This window comes from Armigeres subalbatus, chromosome 1 (genome assembly GCF_024139115.2).
Source record: "Armigeres subalbatus isolate Guangzhou_Male chromosome 1, GZ_Asu_2, whole genome shotgun sequence".
In the NCBI taxonomy this organism is placed as follows: domain Eukaryota; kingdom Metazoa; phylum Arthropoda; class Insecta; order Diptera; family Culicidae; genus Armigeres; species Armigeres subalbatus.
In genome coordinates this window covers 285,279,822-285,298,564 of record NC_085139.1, presented here as the reverse complement: position 1 = coordinate 285,298,564, position 18,743 = coordinate 285,279,822, and the positions used below count along the sequence as shown (strand labels likewise).

Genomic DNA, 18,743 nt, shown 5'->3' with positions numbered 1-18,743 from the left:
CACAAATTGAGCCTAAATTTTCTGTTTTGTGAATGTTATTGATATAGGAGCATGTTATTAATAATGGAACAGATACTTTATCACTAATATTTCCTGCACAGCAAAAAATATTAATATCCAGCGACGTAACTTCACGAGATGTACCTTATATTTCTATGTAAAACTAGATTTAACGTATTTTTACGTCAAATTGATCCATTTGTACATCGCGCAACGCAAAATCTGATTGGTGAAAATGTTTCTATATCTGCGCTAAACTAGCGTAATATTACTTGTTTACTTACAAAATATTACATTAGAGGTGATATATTGTGCAAAATATTTTTTTTTCCAAGTTCGTTTATTTGGTAGGCTCAGGCGTGTATAACACTTTACGGAGCCACGTTTCTTTGTGATATGTACAATCGACATAATCTTATTATTAAATTAGTAAGAGAGGGAACGTACTCGTGGTGACTCGAGGTTAAGTTTACAATGTTTAAGGATGGATGGGGATTAGGATTCGGGTGTGCAAAATATATGTAATATTACGTAACCGAATCAGAACTGTCACTAAATTAATGATTTCGTGTGTGTTACTTCTACGTGAAGTTAAACGATTTTGATATGGAAATGCTTATCTTCAAACTTGGACGTACATGTTCTGATAGCATTAGAGGCGAAAGTATAGAATTGAAGTTCCGTTAGGAGGGAAGAATATTTTAGCTGATATATCTCCTTCTGCCAGTGGAGATATATAGCTTCACACTGATATTCTTCCTCCCCTTCATACGGGAGCTTGGCAGAAGGAAGGTCGCGATATGTGCCATCACAAATATTGCCCTCCGCTCGCTTTCAAATCGACTTCTATAAAAACATTCTTCATGCCTGCCGTATCCTAACGGAACTATCAATTCTATACTTTCGCCTCTAATGCTATCATGTACGTCCAAGTTTGGAAGATGATATTAGCATTTCCATATCACAGAACTGTCAGTCAATCAAGCGATAAGTTTTCATTTTGAATTGTTAGTATTTCGGTTGCCGGAAGCAAAAAGAAAATGTTAATTCGGAAAAGATTTTCTAGTGGATTATTGTTTACGGATACTCGATCGATAATTTCAGCGAGGCATCAGAATCCCTTCCGGTACAAAAGGAATACATCAGGTAAGTTATCTCCGATGCACGGAAGCTCCTTCAAATTTACAATTTGATATTTTCAAGCTGTGGTTTCATTTTCGTTCCAGGACAATGATCCGGCGGAATTATGCTGTAGTTCATTTGCCGATCTCAGTTCCAAGGAAGGAAGCGGAATGAAATCCAACCACAGTGTTGGAAACGGACTGTGTACGGGTAAAAAGACCCAATGAGGCAGGGGAAACGATGACAAAGCCATCGGATTGCCAATGCCAACCAGCAACAAACGGGTAACATCTTCAAAGCAGGAAATAATTTGAATTGATCTTAAATCAATGTGCTAGGTATTTGTTTATTTTTAAATTGTTTTTATTTATTTTCTGATCAAATGGTCATGCAAAATCTAAGCAGCTGTTCAGACTGTGAATAAGCTTAGTTTATACCTACGTGCTGTAAACGATTTGCCGATATTTTCGAAATGAATAAGAATATTGTGATGTTAACCTATTCCAAGTGAAGTGCTCCGCCGGACCCGCATATGAGAAGCAGGCGGAATTCAAGTTTCCGGTCAATTAAAACACGTACGCACTAAAATAAATAATTTTAAATTTAAATTTAAATGGAAATTAATTATTTTTAAATTAAAAAACCAAAAATGTGAAAATTTGAAGATTTAAAAATTAAAAAATTTAAAAATCTACAAATTTAAAAATTTTAAAATTTAAAAATTTACAAATTTACAATTATAAAAATTTGAAAATATAAAAATTTAAAAATTTTAAAATTAAAAACTTTAAAAATTAAAAATTTTGAGGTTTAAAAATTTAAAAATTTAAAAATTTAAAATTTAAAGATTAAAAATTAAAAATTTAAAGATTAAAAAATGTAAAAATTTAAAAATTCTAAAATTTAAAGTTTAAAAATTTTGAAATGAATTGCTTCTTAAGTTCCTCCAGAAATTCCGTCGGAACTTCTTCCAGGAATTCCTTCGGAAATTCTTCCAGGAAATCCTCCGGAAGTTCCTCCAGGAACTCTTTCGAAAGTTCCTCCAGAAATTCCTTTGGAAGTTTCCCCAGGAACTCCTCCGGAAGCTCCCCAGGAGTTCCCCCAGAAATTACTCCGGAAGTTCCCACAGAAATTCCTTCGGAAATTCCCACAGGAATTCCTTCTGAAGTTCCTCCAGGAATTCCTTCTGAAGTTCCTCCAGGACTTCCTTCTGAAGTTCCTCCAGGAAGTCCTTCGGAAGTGTCTCCAGGAAATTCTTCGGAAGTTCCTCCAGGAATTCCCCCGAAAGTTTCTCAAGCAATTCCTCCGAAAGTTACTCCAGATATTTCTCCGGAGGTTATTCTGAGAATCCCTCCGGAAGTTCCTACTGCAACTCCTCCAGCAGTTCCACCAGGAATTCCTCCAGGATTTCCTCCGGAAATTCCTCCAGGAATACCTTCGGAAGTTTCTCCAAGAATTTCTTCTGAAGTTCCTTCGCATATTCCTTCGGAAGTTTGTCCAGCAATTTATCAGGAAGTTCCTACAGGAATTCCTTCAAAAGTTCTTCCAGAAATTTCTTCAGAAGTTCCTCCAAAAGTTCCTTCTGAAGTTCCTCCAGGAAATCGTTCGGAAGTTCCTCCAGGAATTCCTTTGGAAGTTCCGCCAGGAAATATTCGGAAGTTCCTCCAGGAATTCCACCACAAGTTCCTCCAAGAATTCCTCCAAAAGTTCCGCCACAAGTTCCTCCATTTATTTCTCCGGAAGTTCCTCCAGAAAATCCTTCGGAAGTTCCTCCAAGAAATCCTTCTGAAGATCCTCCAGGAATTCAGGAAAATTTCTCGAGGATGCCTTCCAGATAAAATCCTGCCCTGCAGCAATCCATGAGTAAATTCGTGAAGAAAATTCAGAAAGAATTTATACACGAACTTCCGAAGAAGTTCCTGGAGGATTATCCGATGGAATACCTGAAGGAACTTCCTGAGGAATTTTATGAGGTACTTTCGGAGAAATTCCTGAAGAATTCCTTTCTCCTGGAAGAATTCCTGTAGGAGCTTCTGGATGAATTCCTGGAGGAACTTCCCAAGGAATTCTTGGAGAAACTTCCGAAGGATTTTGGGAGGAACTTCCGGAGGAATTAATGGAGGAACTTGTGGCGAAGCTTTCGGAGGAATTCCTGGAGGAACTTGTAGTGTAATTCCTGGAGGAACTTCCGGAAGAATTCCTAAAGGAACTGCCTAAGGAATTTCTGAAGGACGAAAGAATTCCTGGAGGAACTTCCGAAGGAATTCCTGGAGATACATCTGAAGGAATTCCTGTAGGAACTCCAGAAGGAATTCGTAGAGGAACTGTCGAAGGAATTCCTGGAGCAACTTTTAAAGGAGTTCCTGGAGGAACTTCCGAAAGAATTCCTGGAGGAACTTCCGAAGGAATTCAGGAGGAACTTCCGAAGGAACGCCAGGAGAAACTTCGAAGAAATTCGTGACGGAACTTTCGAATAAATTCCTGGAGGAACTTCTGGAGGAATTCCTGGAGGAACTTTCGGATGAATTCCTGGAGGAACTTTCGAAGGAATTCCTGGAGGATCTTCCGAAGGAATTCCTGGAGGAACTTCCGAAGGAATTCCTGGAGGAACTTCCGAAGGAATTCCTGGAGGAACTTCCGAAGGAATTCCTGGAGGAACTTCGAAGGAATTTTGGAGGAACTTCCGAAGGAATTCCTGGAGAAACTTCGAAGGAATTCCTGAAGAAACTCTCGAAGGAATTCCTGGAGAAACTTTCGAAGGAATTCCTGGAGGAACTATCGTAGGAATTCCTGGAGGAACTTCCGAAAGAATTCCTGGAGAAACTTTCGAATTAATTCCTGAAGGAGCTTCCGAAGGTTTTCCTGAAAGAGCTTCCGAAGGAATTCTAGAAGGAACTTTAGAAGGAATTCCTGGAGGAACTTCAGAAGGATATCGTAGAAGAACTCCCGAAGGAACTTTCGGTGGAACTTCCGAAGGAATTCCTGTAGGAACATTCAAAGGAATTCCTGGAGGAATTATCGATGGAATTCCTGGAGGAATTTCGAAAGAATTCCTTCCGAATTTTCCTTCCGAGGAACTTTCGAAGGAATTCCTGGTAGAACTTCCGAAGGAATTCCTGGAGAACTTCCGAAGGAAGGAGCTTCGAAGGAATTCCTGAGGGATCTTCCAAAGGAATTCCTGGAGGATCTTCCGAAGGAATTCCTGGAGGATCTTCCGAAGGAATTCCTGGGGAACTTCGAAGGAATTCCTGGAGGAACCATCGAAGGAATTCCTGGAGGAACTTCCGAAGGAATTCCTGGAGGAACTTCGAAGGAATTCCTGGAAGAACTTCCGAAGGAATTCCAGGAGGAACTTCCGAAGGAATTTCTGGAGGAACTTCCGAAGGAATTCCCGGAGGAACTTCGAAGGAATTCCTGGAGGAACTTCGAAGGAATTCCTGGAGGAACTTCCGAAGGAATTCCTGGAGGAACTTCGAAGGAATTCCTGGAGGAACTTCCGAAGGAATTCCTGGAGGAACTTCCGAAGGAATTCCTGGAGGAACTTCCGAAGGAATTCCTGGAGGAACTTCCGAAGGAATTCCTGGAGGAACTTCCGAAGGAAATCCTGGAGGAACTTCCGAAGGAATTCCTGGAGGAACTGCAAAGGAATTCCTGGAGGAACTTCCAAAGGAATTCCTGGAGGAGCTTCCGATAGAAATTAGTGAAGGTACTTCAGAAGGAATTGCTGGAGGAAGGAATTCCTGGAGGAACTTCCAGAGGAAATCCTGAAGGAACTGCTGGAGGAATTGCAGGAGGAACTTCCGGAGGATTCTCAGAAGAACTTCCGAAGAAAAACTGGAGAAACTTTCGGAAGAATTCCTGGAGGAACTACTGGAGGTATTCTTGGAGCAACTTCCGAAGGAATTCTTGGAAGAATTAATCTGTTCCTGTTTGAGTCAAATGAACTAGCATCATAAATTCAAGCAGCACTGGTCATTTAGAGATGGTATCCGTAAGTGAAATCCTAATTTGGTATGTTTTGAACATCATTTACGTTAATCTAGAAATCGGTACGTCATCTAAATTTACTTTGAAAATTAAATCGAGTTTATTATACAGACATTATTCGATTGTCGGAAAGTTTGCGAAATGATTAAATATTTTGTAAAGTCGGGTTTGCAGGACAATTGCACCAAGTTGTTTCGTCTATATTAGATTGACATTACTTCAAATACCATTTGAAGAATAACGAATTGTCAAAAAGGTTTGTCCTTATAATACTATGAATTGGTTGACATTTGCATGTTTTTTTATTCTATGAAGTGTTTTCAGGGCAATCGACTGAAAATTGTTATCAGTTCCACAGAAAATTCAATTTCTCTGGAATGTTTTGTTGGTTCAAAATTTCTTACGCCTAATCACTGAATTGTCATTTTATGATTCATATTTTCATCCTGATGGGATAAAATTTTTGATCAAAACTAAATGTCAATTGAAATTTTAAAAATATATAAGGGGGAAGGGGTTTTAATTTATTTCCTAAACCTCAAACCCCACCAACCATCCAACTCATTAAGACATAGGTCAGATGGAGGTGATCAAGCAAATAAATAAATAAATGAATAAATAAAATAAACTCCTTGACATCTATGAGGGCGTCGGTGAGTCGCTGGCCTTTAGTTAAGTAGATGTCATATCATCATTTTCTTCCTTTCCCTAGTAACGGAGAAGATGGGCGTGGACAGCAATGGTAGCTTAAATTCTTTATCATTTGACCCTCAATTGGATAGCCATTAAACCCCAATTGGAATCCATAAGCAATTAGGGTGAAAGTGTTAAAGAATATAGGAAGTGTACCGGGTTTGCCCACCTTAGTGCCTAATTTGGCCAACTCTGAAAAATACATATTTTACAATAACTATCGATCAATTTCAACAGTAAAGAAGCCTAAGGGATTTATCTGTTTTTTTAGAGCTGATAAAACCTCGAAAATTACTTTATTTTCGAAGTTATGCGAGAAACTGGCCAAATTAGGAACCTGGCCGAAACTGGTACAGTTACCCTACATGACAGCTATCAGTATGCAATCTACGAAATACTCCGTTACAACGCAACACAACGCAACGCAAAATTAATCTGAAGCAGTTTTGGAGTAATTACCGAAAGGAACTTTCGACAGACATTCCATAAGAACTCTAAAACTATGGAAATGTCCGTAGGGACTCCTTGAGGATTTTCCGAATCCTGGGGATCCAGGAGGGATCCCCGGAAGCAGAGAAATTCTTAAAAGAATTTCCGAAAGAACTCCTGAAGGAATATTCGTATGAACTCTTGGATGATATTCTCCTTTTGAGCATTTCCTGGAAAAATTTCTATAGGAACCCTTGGAGAAATATTCGTAAGAATTCCTGGGGGAATACTCAAAAGAACACATGAAGGAATTTTCGAAGAACTACTGGAGAAGTTGCCAAAATCCTAGAGGAATTTTCAGAGGATTCCTGGAAGAGTTTCCGGGGGAATTTGTGGAGGACTTTTTAAAGATGTTTGTTGGGCGAAATAATTCAAATATTGTCAAAAAACGTTAAATGAATGAAATAAGTCCACGCCAATCCAAGCAGGCCGGAAATAATCTATCACGCCGCTGGGACAATATTTTTATCGAGTCTACCAAAAATCCGAAAATCTTGAAAAACTAATCATTAAGCATGAAAAGCTGAAAATTTAAGAATAAAATGTCCCGAAAACCTGTTACTGGAAAAATAAAGTATTGCCAAATTTAGGTACTAACGAACAAATTTTACTTCAAAGTACTATTAGTTAAAATAAAAATCAATAATTTGTTATTATATTGTATATTGACGTGGAAAATTATGAGAAATAAAAACAAATATAACATTTTTTGATACGCTTTTTGGAAACATGGAAGAAAATTCCTGAGCACCCTAACCCAGCAGCCAAAAGCGAGATTTGTGCTGGCTGGTTATTACGTCGTTTTTTCATTACGTCGAACATATTACGTGTTACATCGTTTCATTTTGGTGACAAAATGCCAATTACATCATTTTCTGGTACACAAATCAGATGTAATAACACACACGAATTACGACGGCGATGATGTGCATCGAATCCGATGTAATATTACAATTTTTTTGCTGTGTGGACAAAAGCAAGACATTATTCAATAGGCGAAATTCTCACAGCGAAAAGTAGCGGATGCGTTCATATCTTGCCATTATTCCCGTGTCCTCGTAGTTATTCCTTAGCTCCCCACCAAAATGTGTTTTACCGTCAACTCGAGATAAGCAGACTCTAACAAGAAATAAGCCCTCTAAACATTTCGATTCGAGTAGGTATTCGCGTTTTGATCATTTGTGAGAAAAAAAAGTATATTTCCTGTACCTCGTTAAGGGTAATAATTCGTCAGCAGAGAAAAACATCTGAAAAAGCGAAATACGTTGAAAAAAGTGTCTGTGATACTTCAACGGGAAGACTTGTTGGTTGTTGAACGATGAGGCTCGGAAGTTATAAAGAAAGTGCTTATTTTTCAAGGTGGGCGAGTGAAATATACAATCAGCGGTAAAAAGCAACATCGTTCAGAGCGCCGGCACTTGTCTGAGTGCTGAAAAATTCCTCCAAAGGGATGGATGTGGTTTACGTCTTCAGTCAGGGGAATATGGCGAGGGCCGAGTTGGATAGAAAGTATCGTTATTTTCACAAGTTTTTTCCCTCGGAAAGATGTGGAGTAATATTTTTCTGTGAAATATAGGAAGCAAATTCATGATTATGATGGGTTAAATGTAATCTACATTATTTCAGAGAAGGTCTGCCAAGTTATCTCATTCATTTCTCATGTTCATTCTAAGTTTCCCTGACTTTAGCCGTCAGGAAACTTTTTTACACCATCTCACTGGTGTACTAAACATGGAATATCAGCAGTGAGCACTGTTGCATAACGAAATCAGAGGCAACCCATGTCAGCTCTCGTCTTTCCAACCATGTCACTGACAGTAAGTTTTCACCGTACAAAGCTTCCACCTTCACGAAACTGCCAGAGGCAACACCAAACAACTAGTAAGTGACAGCAAAGGCAAACTTCCTTCCCGAAAATATGCTAAACTTCCTTCTTCCGGGTGACAAATTTCTGCGGCGGCACATTTTCCCTGATTGAGTTACGCCCGGAGTTCATCAGCTCTCCTCAAAGGCGGAAAATGCAGCATCCAGCGTCACACTTCCGAGAGCTAACAACACGTGAACGTCGAGAAATGTATGCGCCTCACCACCCAGGAATAACTTTTGCCTGACTTCGCAATCCAATCAGAGTCATGTTGAACATCGTTGCAGCACCAGTCTGCGTCTTGGCTGCTGCCGCATGGGTGCAGTTCCCTGCACTCGTTCCGTGTCGTGGCTGTAAAACGTTATTTTGCAATAAAGCAATAAGCAGCGGGCAAAGCACCACACTTCAGGGGCCAGGGTTCAGTGCATGTTCGTTTCGCATCTTCGGCAGACGACCCTCAAAGGTTCGAAGAAATGATCCCAGCCAGGCAGCCAACCAGTCAGTCAGAGCACTTTAACGGTGCATGCAATGGACCTTTCGTGTCTTGTCTGTCTGTCTGCAGCAAGGCCAAAGGAAAAGACGAATTTTATTGCCTGCACGTTATCGCTTTTCTTCCTGGGTGCCCTTTTTCTTGTTTACGAGGCTGGCCGCTCCCGCTCTGTTGTAACTATGGACTATAGGCAGATCGGTCAGAGGAAATCGGATCCGGATCCGAATATCCTTTTGCGTTGGAGTTCAAGGTCTCGATGGGTGTGCGGAAGGAAGGGGTTGAAAATGTAATTGGGGTTTGTTCGTTCATGCTTGCATGCAATGATGAGCGGAAAAGTTGTTTCTGCTGGGATTGCTCTGGGTCTGTTGAAGTAGATTTCTATAATATGGAATTTATGAGCAAGATGATACCTAGGCGATACCTAGTTTGATTTTGCTTGTGAAGTGACTTTCCAACTTATGTCAACTATTCGGTTTGATTCATAGTGATAATTTGATTTTAGAATTTATTTCATTGTGAAACCTTATTTCTTCTTCTCTTTATTCCATTCCAGTTTCATACAGTGTGCATGGATTGGACAGCGTTCACGTGCGGGTCCCGTTGGCGGTGACCCTGGGCAGCCCGGCGGTGCTGGTATGCGAGAGCGACCTTCTCGACGAGGACTTGTACTCGGTTAAGTGGTACAAGGGGAAGCATGAGTTCTTTCGCTACACTTCGAAGGAAATCCCATCGATCAAGATCTTCCCGAAGGCGGGAATAAACATCAATGTGAGTTGATATTTGTTGAGACTGTGTTGGTCACGGAATTAATTTATTACTTTCCCAGGTTGAACATTGCAACGCGAGTCACGTTGTGCTCAGAAGCGTAGAACCACACACCAGTGGGAAGTACAGCTGCGAAATCACCGAAGCAGCACCCTCGTTTCACACTAAAATAGTCACCAGAGATTTAAATGCAGTAGGTCGGTTTCGCTATAAATCATTTTATTCTTCACATCATTATCAGATTTTTTTTTTCTAATCTAACCAACAGATTTACCAAACGGCGAACCCCAGATCGTAGATATGAAGCCATTCTACGGGGCCGACGAGTTTCTCGAGGTCGAATGCATATCAAACGAATCACTGCCAGCGGCCCGGCTCGAATGGCTCATCAACGATCGACCGCTCGGAGCGATCCAGCCTCCGTCCAGGCTGGAGTTCGTCACTGTACCGACGTCGAACAGCAGCAGCAGTAGTAGTAGCAGTAGCAGTGCCACCACCGCCGATGGTGCTCTCAGTAGAAAATCCACCAAGTCTTCCCTACGCCAAAAGCAGGTTCCTGCGCACAACGAGGCCGACAACGATGAAGGCACATCGGCAGCAGCAGCACTGGACAGCAACGCTGTCCAGTACCATTCGCCGGAGTTTACGATGCCGGTGGCCGCTGCCATAGTGGCCTCAGCTGCTGCCCTGTCCCTGACGACGGCCAGTTCCCAAATTCTGTCGTCCGCTCCGGCGCTGCCATCGCCGTCAGCCGTGTATTCCTCGGCATCGACATCGAAAAAGTCATCCTCCGGGAGTGGCAAGAAGGGAGCAGCCACAGCACGATACGAAACGGCCGTTTCCCGGCTGAAGTTGCTGCTCGGGCACGAACACTTCGACAAAGGGAAGATTAAGGTGAGTGCTTTTTGTCGAATCCTATTTCGAATGGCTCCTGTTATCTATGAATGATTTGAAAAGTATGCCATCCCCGCCGGGGATAAAATTCCGTTCAATATCAGTTCAGTCCGGATTCATTATCATCGATTCAGTCCGACAGAGCAGCCGTTGAGATGTGTTTAGCAAAGTGCGGTGATGAAAAACAAACCACACTGAAGCGACGCACTGCGACGAGGGACAAACGTTTTTTTCGCGAATCTAATATCAAAGCGCTCAATGGCGTTGTGACGGTGCGAATCGAGGAATTGCTGCGTAGTAGAAAGAGTACCGTTTCGACCCGAATATCGAGCATGACTCATAATAACACATTCCATCACTATCGTCTTATCAGCTCAAAGCCATTATTTTCAGTGGTTTGCAGTATGAATGAGCAAAATCACAGTCAAAATCAGGGTCCTGTGGGAAAGTTCAAACAAATGAAATGCTCTTGTCGTTAATTTGAATAACGCATGTTATTTAGTTCGCAGGGTAGAATATGGCTCAACGCAGTAGGACGTTTTACGAAGATCTTTGGATAATGATTCACGTATTTGCTCATTGCTGGCGTAAAAAGTGGACAGTGCAGGCAGATGAGAAATTATTTGCGACTGAACAATAAAGTATCGGATGGAACATTATTTCATTATTTTTAGATCGTCTTGACCTGCTGTAAGACGGTTTAGTACTATTCGATTAACTTTTAGTCTACAAAATGCAGGAATTCAATAAAATAGTGCTTACTCGTGTTATACAAAGCATAGGTTCAAACTGCGGGAAGCTACTTGAATTTTCATTATCTCGGGTCAGGTTCAAATTAATATCAAAAACTTTTTTTTGAAAAAATTTGAAAAATTTTCTGTGAAAGATCCGAAGAGTTAATCGTAGAAACTCAGAAGAGTTTCGCGGATTCACGCATTTCGAAGTATATGTTGTAGAAATTCCGGTGCCGATTTCAGAATTTTTTTCGTTACGAATTACCATTGGGGATTCCGTAAAATTTATTGTATTTGGATTCAACGAAAAAAAAAAAAAATTCGCGAAGTTCTGTACGAAATTATTAATAAGATTTATGTGTGCGTATATTTCTACTCACTTCATTCAACGTCACATGCACACATTTGAAAAATATTCAAGCAATAAAATCTTGCATGTCGTTCAACAGAATGCAATAAAATATTGTTTATTTTCGTTTGAATTAAAAAAAAATCTTTCTATGCTGCCATGTCTAACTGCAAATGATGAAACCATAACTTGTTTTCATCTATACGAACTCAGATTCGTTTCTTGCCTCAACTATGCCAAAATCGAAACGTTCCGCTTCGTGCTCGGCCTAAAACAGCCGCAGTTCACCCAAAGCACAAACTCCAAAGCTTGAGCTCGAGCCTGAGCTGAACAGTACCGCGTTTATTCTTCGCACCAATGAATGTTCAATGTTGATGGCGAACACGAGCGGAGAGTGCGCGCTCGGGATGACAATGCGTTGGCAAAAACAGCACTCAAGCTCAGCGGCTTTCATGTTTTCGTGAAGACTGTCCATAATTTACCTAGATACAGTCACAATTAGGTTGCTGCAACTAGTTTCATTCAACTTGTATTGCTTGGGAACAGGATTCCTTGGGGAATCCTTATGGGATTCCTTCGCGAATCCGGAGAATTTCTACAGGAATCCGGAAAGGATTCCTTCGGGAATCCGGAAAGGATTCCTTCGGGAATCCGGAAAGGATTCCTTCGGGAATCCGGAAAGGATTCCTTCGGGAATCCGGAAAGGATTCCTTCGGGAATCCGGAAAGGATTCCTTCGGGAATCCGGAAAGGATTCCTTCGGGAATCCGGAAAGGATTCCTTCGGGAATCCGGAAAGGATTCCTTCGGGAATCCGGAAAGGATTCCTTCGGGAATCCGGAAAGGATTCCTTCGGGAATCCGGAAAAGATTCCTTCGGGAATCCGGAAAGAATTCCTCCCGGAATCCGGAAAGGATTCCTTCAGGAATCCGGAAAGGATTCCTCCCGGAATCCGGAAAGGATTCCTCCCGGAATCCGGAAAGGATTCCTTCGGGATTCCGGAAAGGATTCCTTCGGGAATCCGGAAAGGATTCTTTCGAGAATCCGGAAAGGATTCCTTCGAATCCGGAAAGGATTCCTTCAGAATCCGGAAAGGATTCTTTCAGGGAATCCGGAAAGGATTCCTTCGGGAATCGGAAAGGATTCCTTCGAATCCGGAAAGGATTCCTTCAGGAATCCGGAAAGGATTCCTTCGAATCCGGAAAGGATTCCTTCGAATCCGGAAAGGATTCCTTCAGGAATCCGGAAAAGGATTCCTTCAGGAATCCGGAAAGGATTCCTTCAGGAATCGGAAAGGATTCCTTCAGGAATCGGAAAGGATTCCTTCGGGAATCGGAAAGGATTCCTTCAGGAATCGGAAAGGATTCCTTCGGGAATCGGAAAGGATTCCTTCGAATCGGAAAGGATTCCTTCAGGAATCCGGAAAGGATTCCTTCAGAATCGGAAAGGATTCCTTCAGGAATCCGGAAAGGATTCCTTCAGGAATCGGAAAGGATTCCTTCAGGAATCCGGAAAGGATTCCTTCAGGAATCGGAAAAGGATTCCTTCAGGAATCCGGAAAGGATTCCTTCAGGAATCGGAAAGGATTCCTTCAGGAATCGGAAAGGATTCCTTCAGGAATCCGGAAAGGATTCCTTCAGGAATCAGAAAGGATTCCTTCGGGAATCCGGAAAAGGATTCCTTCAGGAATCAGAAAGGATTCCTTCAGGAATCGGAAAGGATTCCTTCAGGAATCGGAAAGGATTCCTTCAGGAATCCGGAAAGGATTCCTTCAGGAATCGGAAAGGATTCCTTCGAATCGGAAAAGGATTCCTTCAGGAATCGGAAAGGATTCCTTCAGGAATCCGGAAAGGATTCCTTCAGGAATCGGAAAGGATTCCTTCGAATCGGAAAGGATTCCTTCAGGAATCGGAAAGGATTCCTTCGAATCGGAAAGGATTCCTTCGGGAATCCGGAAAGGATTCCTTCAGGAATCGGAAAGGATTCCTTCAGGAATCGGAAAGGATTCCTTCGAATCCGGAAAGGATTCCTTCAGGAATCGGAAAGGATTCCTTCGGGAATCCGGAAAGGATTCCTTCGGGAATCCGGAAAGGATTCCCTCTGGAATCCGGAAAGGATTCCTTCAGGGAATCCGGAAAGGATTCCTTCAGGAATCGGAAAGGATTCCTTCGAATCCGGAAAGGATTCCTTCGGGAATCCGGAAAGGATTCCTTCAGGAATCGGAAAAAGATTCCTTCGAATCAGAAAGGATTCCTTCAGGGAATCCGGAAAGGATTCCTTCAGGAATCGGAAAAGGATTCCTTCGGGAATTCGGAGAGGATTTCTTCGAGAATTTGGAAAGGATTCCTTCAGGAATCCGGAAAAGGATTCCTTCGAATCCGGAAAGGATTCCTTCAGGAATCGGAAAAGGATTCCTTCAGGAATCCGGAAAGGATTCCTTCAGGGAATCGGAAAGGATTCCTTCGAATCCGGAAAGGATTCCTTCAGGAATCGGAAAGGATTCCTTCGAATCCGGAAAGGATTCCTTCAGGAATCCGGAAAGGATTCCTTCAGGAATCCGGAAAGGATTCCTTCGAATCCGGAAAGGATTCCTTCAGAATCCGGAAAGGATTCCTTCAGGAATCCGGAAAGGATTCCTTCAGGAATCGGAAAGGATTCCTTCAGAATCCGGAAAGATTCCTTCGAATCCGGAAAGGATTCCTTCAGGGAATCGGAAAGGATTCCTTCAGGAATCGGAAAGGATTCCTTCAGAATCGGAAAGGATTCCTTCAGGAATCAGAAAGGATTCCTTCAGGAATCGGAAAGGTTCCTTCTGAATCCGGAAAGGATTCTTCGAATCGGAAAGGATTCCTTCGGGAATCGGAAAGGATTCCTTCAGAATCCGGAAAGGATTCCTTCAGAATCCGGAAAGGATTCCTTCAATCGGAAAGGATTCCTTCGGGAATCCGGAAAGGATTCCTTCGAATCCGGAAAGGATTCCTTCAGGAATCGGAAAGGATTCCTTCGAATCGGAAAGGATTCCTTCGAATCGGAAAGGATTCCTTCAGGAATCCGGAAAGGATTCCTTCAGGAATCTGGAAAGGATTCCTTCAGGAATCGGAAAGGATTCCTTCAGGAATCGGAAAGGATTCCTTCAGGAATCGGAAAGGATTCCTTCGAATCGGAAAGGATTCCTTCAGGAATCCGGAAAGGATTCCTTCGGGAATCCGGAAAGGATTCCTTCGGGAATCGGAAAGGATTCCTTCGAATCGGAAAAGGATTCCTTCAGGGAATCGGAAAGGATTCCTTCGAATCCGGAAAGGATTCCTTCGGGAATCGGAAAGGATTCCTTCAGGAATCCGGAAAGGATTCCTTCAGGGAATCCAGAAAGGATTCCTTCGAATCCGGAAAGGATTCCTTCGGGAATCGGAAAGGATTCCTTCAGAATCGGAAAAGATTCCTTCGGGAATCGGAAAGATTCCTTCAGGAATCGGAAAGGATTCCTTCAGGAATCAGAAAGGATTCCTTCGGGAATCCGGAAGGGATTCCTTCCTTCGGGAATCCGGAAAGGATTCCTTCGGGAATCCGGAAAGGATTCCTTCAGGCAGCCGGGAAGGATTCCTTCGGTAATATGGAGAGGATTCCTTCGGGAATCCGGAGAGGTTTCCTTCGGGAATCGGAAAGGATTCCTTCAGGAATCCGGAAAGGATTCCTTCGAATCCGGAAGGATTCCTTCAGGAATCCAGGAAGGATTCCTTCAGAATCAGGAAGGATTCCTTCAGGAATCAGGAAGGATTCCTTCAGGAATCCAGGAAGGATTCCTTCGGGAATCCAGGAAGGATTCCTTCGAATCAGGAAGGATTCCTTCGGGAATCCAGGAAGGATTCCTTCGGGAATCCAGGAAGGATTCCTTCGGGAATCAGGAAGGATTCCTTCAGGAATCCGGGAAGGATTCCTTCAGGAATCCAGGAAGGATTCCTTCAGGAATCAGGAAGGATTCCTTCGGGAATCAGGAAGGATTCCTTCAGGAATCAGGAAGGATTCCTTCAGGAATCCAGGAAGGATTCCTTCAGGGAATCCAGGAAGGATTCCTTCAGGAATCCAGGAAGGATTCCTTCGAATCAGGAAGGATTCCTTCGGGAATCCGGAAGGATTCCTTCAGGGAATCAGGGAAGGATTCCTTCGGGAATCCAGGAAGGATTCCTTCAGAATCCAGGAAGGATTCCTTCGAATCAGGAAGGATTCCTTCGAATCCAGGAAGGATTCCTTCTGAATCCAGGAAGGATTCCTTCAGGAATCAGGAAGGATTCCTTCGGGAATCAGGAAGGATTCCTTCGAATCCAGGAAGGATTCCTTCGGGAATCAGGAAGGATTCCTTCGGGAATCAGGAAGGATTCCTTCAGAATCCAGGAAGGATTCCTTCAGGAATCAGGAAGGATTCCTTCGGGAATCAGGAAGGATTCCTTCGAATCAGGAAGGATTCCTTCGAAATCAGGAAGAAGGATTCCTTCGGGAATCCAGGAAGGATTCCTTCGGGAATCAGGAAGGATTCCTTCGGGAATCCAGGAAGGATTTCCTTCAGGAATCAGGAAGGATTCCTTCAGGAATCAGGAAGGATTCCTTCAGGAATCAGGAAGGATTCCTTCGGGAATCCAGGAAGGATTCCTTCAGGAACTCCGGAAGGATTCCTTCAGGAACTCCGGAAGGATTCCTTCAGGAATCCAGGAAGGATTCCTTCGAATCCAGGAAGGATTCCTTCAGGAATCAGGAAAGGATTCCTTCGAATCCGGAAAGGATTCCTTCGGGAATCCAGGAAAGGATTCCTTCAGGGAATCCAGGAAGGATTCCTTCGGGAATCAGGAAGGATTCCTTCAGAATCCGGGAAGGATTCCTTCAGGAATCAGAAGGATTCCTTCAGGAATCCGGAAAGGATTCCTTCAAATCCGGAAAGGATTCCTTCGGGAATCCGGAAAGGATTTCTTCTGAATCGGAAAGGATTCCTTCGAATCCGGAAAGGATTCCTTCAGGAATCGGAAAGGATTCCTTCGAATCCGGAAAGGATTCCTTCAGGAATCCAGGAAGGATTCCTTCGAATCAGGAAGGATTCCTTCGGGAATCCGGAAGGATTCCTTCGGGAATCCGGGAAGGATTCCTTCGGGAATCCGGGAAGGATTCCTTCGGGAATCCGGGAAGGATTCCTTCGGGAATCCGAGAAGGATTCCTTCGGGAATCCGGGAAGGATTCCTTCGGGAATCCGGGAAGGATTCCTTCGGGAATCCGGAAGGATTCCTTCGAATCCAGGAAGGATTCCTTCGGGAATCAGGAAGGATTCCTTCAGGAATCCAGGAAGGATTCCTTCAGGAATCCAGGAAGGATTCCTTCAGGAATCCAGGAAGGATTCCTTCAGGGAATCCAGGAAGGATTCCTTCGGGAATCCAGGAAGAATTCCTTCAGGAATCAGGAAGGATTCCTTCGGGAATCCAGGAAGGATTCCTTCGGGAATCCAGGAAGGATTCCTTCGAGGAATCCAGGAAGGATTCCTTCAGGGAATCAGGAAGGATTCCTTCAGGAATCCAGGAAGGATTCCTTCGGGAATCCAGGAAGGATTCCTTCGGGAATCCAGGAAGGATTCCTTCAGAATCGGAAAGGATTCCTTCAGGAATCCGGAAGGATTCCTTCAGAATCGGAAAAGGATTCCTTCAGGAATCCGGAAAGGATTCCTTCAGGAATCCGGAAAGGATTCCTTCGAATCGGAAAGGATTCCTTCGGGAATCAGAAAAGGATTCCTTCGAATCAGAAGGATTCCTTCAGGAATCCGGAAAGGATTCCTTCAGGAATCCGGAAAGGATTCCTTCAGGAATCCGGGAAGGATTCCTTCGAATCCAGGAAGGATTCCTTCGAATCCAGGAAGGATTCCTTCGGGAATCAGGAAGGATTCCTTCGAATCCAGGAAGGATTCCTTCGGGAATCCAGGAAGGATTCCTTCGGGAATCCAGGAAGGATTCCTTCGAATCAGGAAGGATTCCTTCGAATCCAGGAAGGATTCCTTCAGGGAATCCAGGAAGGATTCCTTCAGGAATCCAGGAAGAATTCCTTCAGGAATCAGGAAGATTCCTTCGGGAATCCGGGAAGGATTCCTTCAGGAATCAGGAAGGATTCCTTCGGAATCAGGAAGGATTCCTTCGGGAATCCAGGAAGGATTCCTTCGGGAATCGGAAAGGATTCCTTCGGGAATCCGGAAAGGATTCCTTCAGGGGATCGGAAAGGATTCCTTCAGGAATCCGGAAAGGATTCCTTCGAATCAGGAAGGATTCCTTCGGGAATCCGGGAAGGATTCCTTCGGGAATCCGGGAAGGATTCCTTCGGGAATCCGGGAAGGATTCCTTCGGGAATCCGGGAAGGATTCCTTCGGGAATCCGGGAAGGATTCCTTCGGGAATCCGGGAAGGATTCCTTCGGGAATCCGGGAAGGATTCCTTCGGGAATCCAGGAAGGATTCCTTCAGGAATCCGGAAAGGATTCCTTCAGGAATCGGAAAGGATTCCTTCGGGGAATCGGAAAGGATTCCTTCAGGAATCCGGAAAGGATTCCTTCAGGAATCCGGAAAGGATTCCTTCAGGAATCGGAAAGGATTCCTTTAGGAATCCAGAAAGGATTCCTTTAGGAATCCGGAAAGGATTCCTTCGGGAATCCGGAAAGGATTCCTTCGGGAATCCGGAAAGGATTCCTTCGGGAATCCGGAAAGGATTCCTTCGGGAATCCGGAAAGGATTCCTTCGGGAATCCGGAAAGGATTCCTTCGGGAATCCGGAAAGGATTCCTTCGGGAATCCGGAAAGGATTCCTTCGGGAATCCGAACGGGATTCCTTCAGGAATCCGAACGGGATTCCTTCAGGAATCAGGAAGGATTCCTTCGAATCCAGGAAGGATTCCTTCAGGGAATCCAGGAAGGATTCCTTCGGGAATCCAGGAAGGATTTCCTTCGAATCCAGGAAGGATTCCTTCGAATCCAGGAAGGATTCCTTCAGGAATCCAGGAAGGATTCCTTCAGGAATCCAGGAAGGATTCCTTCAGGAATCCAGGAAGGATTCCTTCAGGAATCAGGAAGGATTCCTTCAGGAATCAGGAAGGATTCCTTCGGGAATCCAGGAAGGATTACTTCAGGAATCCGGGAAGGATTCCTTCGGGAATCCGGGAAGGATTCCTTCGGGAATCCGGGAAGGATTCCTTCGGGAATCCGGGAATTGGGAATTTGAACAGGACTCCTTTGAAAATCCGAACAGGATTGCTTCCATGAATCTGGAAAAAGTTTCGGACGCTCACAAGCATTTAAGTTTTCATCGAAATACCCGAAAAAGTACATCCTATGTATTCCAATGGA

The 18,743-nt window shown here is 43.5% G+C and overlaps 1 protein-coding gene across 2 annotated transcripts in view; it reads left to right on the top strand.

Moving 5' to 3' along the window:
- Positions 1-18,743, top strand: part of LOC134215187 (uncharacterized) — a 305,718-nt gene that overhangs the window by 227,209 nt on the left and 59,766 nt on the right. Inside the window, exons 1-4 of one of the 2 annotated variants that reach the window (XM_062694428.1) lie at positions 8,503-8,618; positions 9,199-9,413; positions 9,472-9,607; positions 9,679-10,304. In XM_062694428.1, the coding sequence (XP_062550412.1) occupies positions 8,582-8,618; positions 9,199-9,413; positions 9,472-9,607; positions 9,679-10,304 (1,014 nt within the window). In that variant the 5' untranslated portion in view covers positions 8,503-8,581. Of the gene's footprint in view, positions 1-8,502; positions 8,619-9,198; positions 9,414-9,471; positions 9,608-9,678; positions 10,305-18,743 lie in introns of those variants that run through there. The other variant, XM_062694424.1, reaches the window with a different exon arrangement.